Genomic DNA, 5,427 nt, shown 5'->3' with positions numbered 1-5,427 from the left:
CCAAAAATTGATAACCCACAAAATAGGATCCACATATTTTGCTAGATAGATGATCTTGTTCTTCATTAAAGTGAACAATTTACACACACAAAAAATTCAGACCTTGTTTCATGAAAACTCTTTACAATATTTGTACGGATCTTGTTTCTTTCTCTGGTGAAAACGAAAACACATTCAGGGTCTGTTTGGTTGGAAGTAAAATGTTTTCCTTGGAAAAATATTTTCCGTGGAAGTAATTTTCCATGAAAATCATTTCCCTTTCATCATTTTCAGGTGTTTGGTTAGCTTATTGAAAATATTTTCTTACTTCATTTTTCTGGTGTTTGTTTAACTTTTGAAATATTTTCACTTTTATCTCTATCTTTACTTTCTACACATTATAACTACATACTTCTTCCCATGCAAAATAAGAAAATTTATCTCATTGTTTAACTTTAAAAAATCTTGGAGAAATGTATATATGAATAAAAAATATCTCCTTAAGCAATAAACAAATTGCTGGCCATTTAGTGTCAAATATCAATCACATGCAATGCTTATTGTGACATATATCTTGCACTCTCACTGCTGAAAGTTTCTCTAGAAAAGAATGTCCCTATTATACACAATTAATTACTAGCATAGGATGAGCAGAATAAGGTTTTTTTTTTTTATTTTGAATATACTAGGGGGAGGGTTGGGTTGGGTTGGGTGGTACAGGGGAGAGAGTGTAAGGAAGAGATCTTGGGTTCGAGTCCTCCTGTTTACACTAAAAAAAAAAAGAACATATTACAAGATGTTTTCAGTAAGATTGGAACATACTACTGGCGGGATGCATGCATTTCGGAAAACAACTTCAGTAAGTTTGGAAGGGAAGTTGTTTTCGACAAGATGAGTGAAAATATTTTACATAGGAAAATGTTTTCAGTAACTTTTGTGCAACCAAACACGGGAAATTAGGAAAATATTTTTCTGGAAAACATTTTCACCCGAAACAAACGAACCCTCAATGGGACTTGATAAACCATTCTTTTTTTTTTTTTTTTGACTTGATAAACTTTTTGGTACGCAAAAATTTTTGGTGGTTTTAAACTATAAAAATGTTGAAGCTAAAAGAAGAATAAACAGATCAAGAATTTCAACTAAGCATTCAATTAGGAGAAGCAAAGAAAGCCAAAATAAATAGCCTTCAATATCTTGACGGGCACATGTAACGCTCCAAGTTGGTGGAAAAATTTTGCCGAGCTAGGTCCAAGTCCACCCATCAACAAACACGGTTGTGAGCTACCGTGGAAAATTCTTATTTTCTTGTGGACACAATCCTTGGAGACATTTTTTGTACTGAATGAATGGGTATTTTGTTTCCCTATCAGTCAGTTGTGCAATTGATTTTTGGATTACGACTCTCTCTTTTTTTTGATCTAAATTAAAATATTCAAACCGAATGAAATTTTTGTCACATATCTATAAATAAGTCGACGTAAAGAAGAAAGCAAGTAATTAGTATTTTCCAGTTTGGTCATTCACGATCCCAACCAACCACATCAGGAATTCTCTCACTTCTTCGCTCTTTTCCGGTCTCCTGCTAGAGCTAACCAATGGCTGGTTCCCTAAACTTGGCTCTTCTGCTTCTGCATCTTCTCGCATTTGGTAACTTCTCCATTGCAAATCTATCATCTGTATTGGATGCCAAATTTGTTGCCTGTGTTAACTGATTTACTTTTCTTGATATGCCCTTGTCACTCAGAATAAGGCAAAGATTATGTTCCATTATTGCGGTCTTTTCTTTCAATTGTACCATTGTTTCATAAAGATGAATTCAATCATTGTTCAAGAAACGAAATTGGTTAAATGGTTGTCATTGAACTTGTCTTCAATGGCTACATTTACTGCCGTTTTACCAATCATTTGCTGGGCTTGCAAACAAACAACATAGACTTCCTCTGGGTGTCCAATAAAATTACAACTGCTCCGAAATTGGATTAGAATTAGAATGGAAGAGAAATGCAACTCGAGTGAAATAGTACTATTCATTTTCATTTCTAATAGAGCCCAAAGACATCAAGATTGCAGACGTTTTTTTAAGAATATATGCACTAAAACTTAGAGGATAAACCATCATGGATCGATGGGTGATTGATCTCACATTTGCAGGAACTATGACTAGTATTGTTTCAGCAACAGTTTTCACGCTCCAAAACAGTTGCAGCCACACTGTCTGGCCGGGGACCCTCGCCAGAAATGGGGCGGCAGTTCTGGGGGACGGTGGTTTTGCATTGTCCCCCGGTGCAACCATCCAACTCTCAGCCCCAGCTGGCTGGTCCGGCCGTTTCTGGGCCCGTACCGGGTGCAACTTCGATGACTCCGGCCACGGCAGCTGCTCCACCGGAGACTGCGGTGGACTGAAATGCACTGGCGGTGGTGTACCACCGGTAACCCTGGCAGAATTCACCATCGCCAACGGAGACAATGCCAAGGACTTTTACGACGTCAGCCTCGTAGACGGGTACAATGTAGAACTTGGCATCCGGCCGTCCGGTGGCTTGGGTGACTGTAACTATTCCGGCTGCGTGGCGGACCTCAACCAAAACTGCCCCGAGGAGTTGCAGGTCACGGACTCAGACAAGGTGGTGGTCGCATGCAAGAGTGCATGCCTCGCTTTTAACACTCCTCAGTATTGCTGCACCGGCGATCACTCGACGCCGGAGACTTGCCCCCCGACTGATTACTCAAGGAAGTTTAAGGAAGCCTGTCCTGCTGCTTATAGTTATGCATACGATGATGCTTCAAGCACATTCACTTGTGCAGGCTCCGACTACGTGATCACATTCTGTCCCACCGGATAGACTAGATTAGATGAAATATATGCTTCAAATAGTCATATGAGATTTGATCATTGTAGGATTTTGATTCAAATCTTTCATGAATAAATTATTAAATAAAAAGTATTTTCCAGTTTGGTGATTTGGGGGAATGTAAGCGGAAGGTTTTGGGTTCCAACCCTCCCACTTACATTAAAATAACAAAAGTAATTAGTTTTCCATGAGAATAACAAAATCTAATGCACGAGGGACAAAATTAATCTTTAGAAAAGTAGTCTGCAATGTCGGGGTGGAGTTTACCCAGCGAGAGTATAGCAGTTGCAGGTTCTCTTGTCAACAAAAAGAAAAATAGTCTGCAATGCATGTTGGATAATTACAAAAAAAAAAGTGCAAACTTTATCAAAAAAATTTTGTATAGATTTTGTTTTTTTTTATGTATTTGCTCGTTATTAAAATTTGAAATTTAAAAAATTTGCATAGTTGAATAAGAGATTTGAGCATTCAGAAAGCATTTATGCACAAAGTGAATTGTATGTAGTGCGGCAATCACCTTAATTGGATGACCTCTATAAGTTTCTCCCAAAGGACGTATAAGTACAAAACCCCACCTTACTTTTTTGTCATTTTTGAGCTAATATAAATTTCTTTCTCCAATGAAGATATTCTTTGACATTAATGTGACATCATAAATTTTTTCATAAATAAAACCTTTTAGTGGCTTTATAAAAAAGATGAAGCTAAAAGAAAAACGAATAGACCAACAACCTTAAATGCAGATATCCAATCAAGAATAACGAAGAAAAATTCCTAAACGTGTAGCCTTCAAATTCAGGACGTCCGCATATAGTGTTTCAAAGGCGTTAGAATTTAGTAGGTTTTGGGGTCCAATACTTTTAATTGTTGTAGGCGCCTCAACCAAATTATGAACTGCTCATGCCTGTAATGTGTATGGGTCATTGTAGAAGGAAAACAACTCCCGGAATATTAATCACAGTTCATCTAATTCATGAAAATTCTCTGCAATTGCATCCTACATTTCGTCTAATTCATGGAAATTAATCACAAGACTTTGAAAAGTTTACGAGTCTAAATGGACAAGATTTAATTGTGGCAAAATAGTCTTACTTAAACCATTCTACCAGCTAGTTTCTCAACTTCCCTCCTTTTTGCTAGTCTACTACTTTGCATTCTTCTATGCATTAAGTTCTTGTAATAAATGATGCACTTTCTCTAACTACTAGCTCATATTGCCCTCTAGGCAGGCACGAAGACGGGATCATATTTAAATATTGTGATTTTAGAAGTGAAAAAATATCTAAATTGTCGCTGCATCTAACAAGATTTTAGTTGATCATGTGAGTGTTTAAAAAGTAGGGGTTCTTGTGTCTAAAGTTTGGAAGGAGAAAAGAAGCAAAATATTGAAGTTGGAAAGTAGGAATTATTGGATAAGCGGTGAAAGAGTGTCTACAACTTAAAGGGAGTGTAACCAAAGCAGTAGTTCTGAGGTGGGGGTAGATTTACAACACAGCAACACCTCATTACTTTTTTTTTTTTTTTTTTTTGTCATATGACCACGTGTTGTACCCTGAATTACCATACTAATCCATACGTGTTCCACATCAACCTGTCCAAACCGTGTGGATTATTTTACCGGAGATTCGATCCTTAATAGTGATACTCACCTAACTAGGCTACTACCACCAGACCAAAGCCCGGGGCTACAGCAACACCTCATTACCATGGCCCCTTTTTGTCAACTTCACTGCGGGCAAAAGGTCGAACTATGTATGCTGTTAAAGAAAATGCTAAAACGCAGTTAGGACATAATGGAACATTTAACTCCAAAAATACATCCTTAGATAACCATCAATGACAAAACTCAAGACTCAAAAAAGGCGAATCTTCATAAGCTTTTCTTTTCTTAAATTTGCCTAAATATGGTCCTACAACGATGAGTAAATGCATATGTGGAACTTCGAAGAAACTGTCCCCTGCTATGCTAAAGGGAATTGTCCAACGATCTTGTTTACTCGAAATTGTCCAAAGTGTACTAGAAAAGTATGTAATCGTCCAACAAGCCAACAAGGCCTCTCTCTAATCAACAAATTAAATAATGTAAGTACTGAAATCTCATTTCTGTGCCATTAGTTAAACAAGATACTAAGTAACATCTTCTAACTTGTTGATTCAGAAAATCAGAGAAAATTTGTACGTAAATCTTATGAGTAACGCATGATCACTCGGCAGGCAAACCCATCAGTATAATCGTTCCCCTTGTTCCAATACAAGCAAAAACTTGTTGAGTAGCGAAAGCTCAGAGGCTTTCTGGGCATATTCTCTTCGCTCCACAAACGACCACTTTTCTGGGCGTATTCAGTTCCTTCGAAGAATTCTTAGGGCAAGATGGGGTTAAAATTGTGGTGACGACAGCATTGTGACATCACTATGGATGGAGGGTGAGGATTGTTACTATTAAATTAATGAAGAGAGACCAAAAAAATTATAAAAAGAATTAGTGGAGAGCAAATGCTACTACAATGTTATAGGTTGATGAAGGGGAAAAAATAGGGGTCATAGTTTCATTGAAGCATTTCACATAAAAGAAGTAATCACTAGCATATTGGTC

At 37.3% G+C, this 5,427-nt stretch overlaps 1 protein-coding gene across 1 annotated transcript; it reads left to right on the top strand.

Annotated features, from left to right (window-relative positions):
* The first annotated feature begins 1,470 nt into the window (after positions 1 to 1,470).
* On the top strand, positions 1,471 to 2,934 carry LOC113701137 (pathogenesis-related protein 5-like). Its single transcript, XM_027221650.2, has 2 exons — positions 1,471 to 1,629; positions 2,134 to 2,934. The coding sequence occupies exons 1-2, from the start codon at positions 1,578 to 1,580 to the stop codon at positions 2,823 to 2,825; spliced, it is 744 nt and encodes a 247-aa protein (XP_027077451.1). The 5' UTR covers positions 1,471 to 1,577; the 3' UTR covers positions 2,826 to 2,934.
* Positions 2,935 to 5,427: the final 2,493 nt, after the last annotated feature.

This window comes from Coffea arabica, chromosome 7e (assembly GCF_036785885.1).
Source record: "Coffea arabica cultivar ET-39 chromosome 7e, Coffea Arabica ET-39 HiFi, whole genome shotgun sequence".
NCBI lineage: Eukaryota > Viridiplantae > Streptophyta > Magnoliopsida > Gentianales > Rubiaceae > Coffea > Coffea arabica.
Note: the sequence above shows the minus strand (reverse complement) of the source record. Positions and strands in the feature narration are given on the sequence as shown.

Bases quoted from the DNA above. Each gene is read 5' to 3' on its own strand.
- LOC113701137 (XM_027221650.2), top strand. From the start codon at position 1,578: ATGGCTGGTTCCCTAAACTTGGCTCTTCTGCTTCTGCATCTTCTCGCA. The intron at 1,630-2,133 runs GTAACTTCTCCA...TCACATTTGCAG, and splicing joins TCTGCATCTTCTCGCATTTG to GAACTATGACTAGTATTGTT.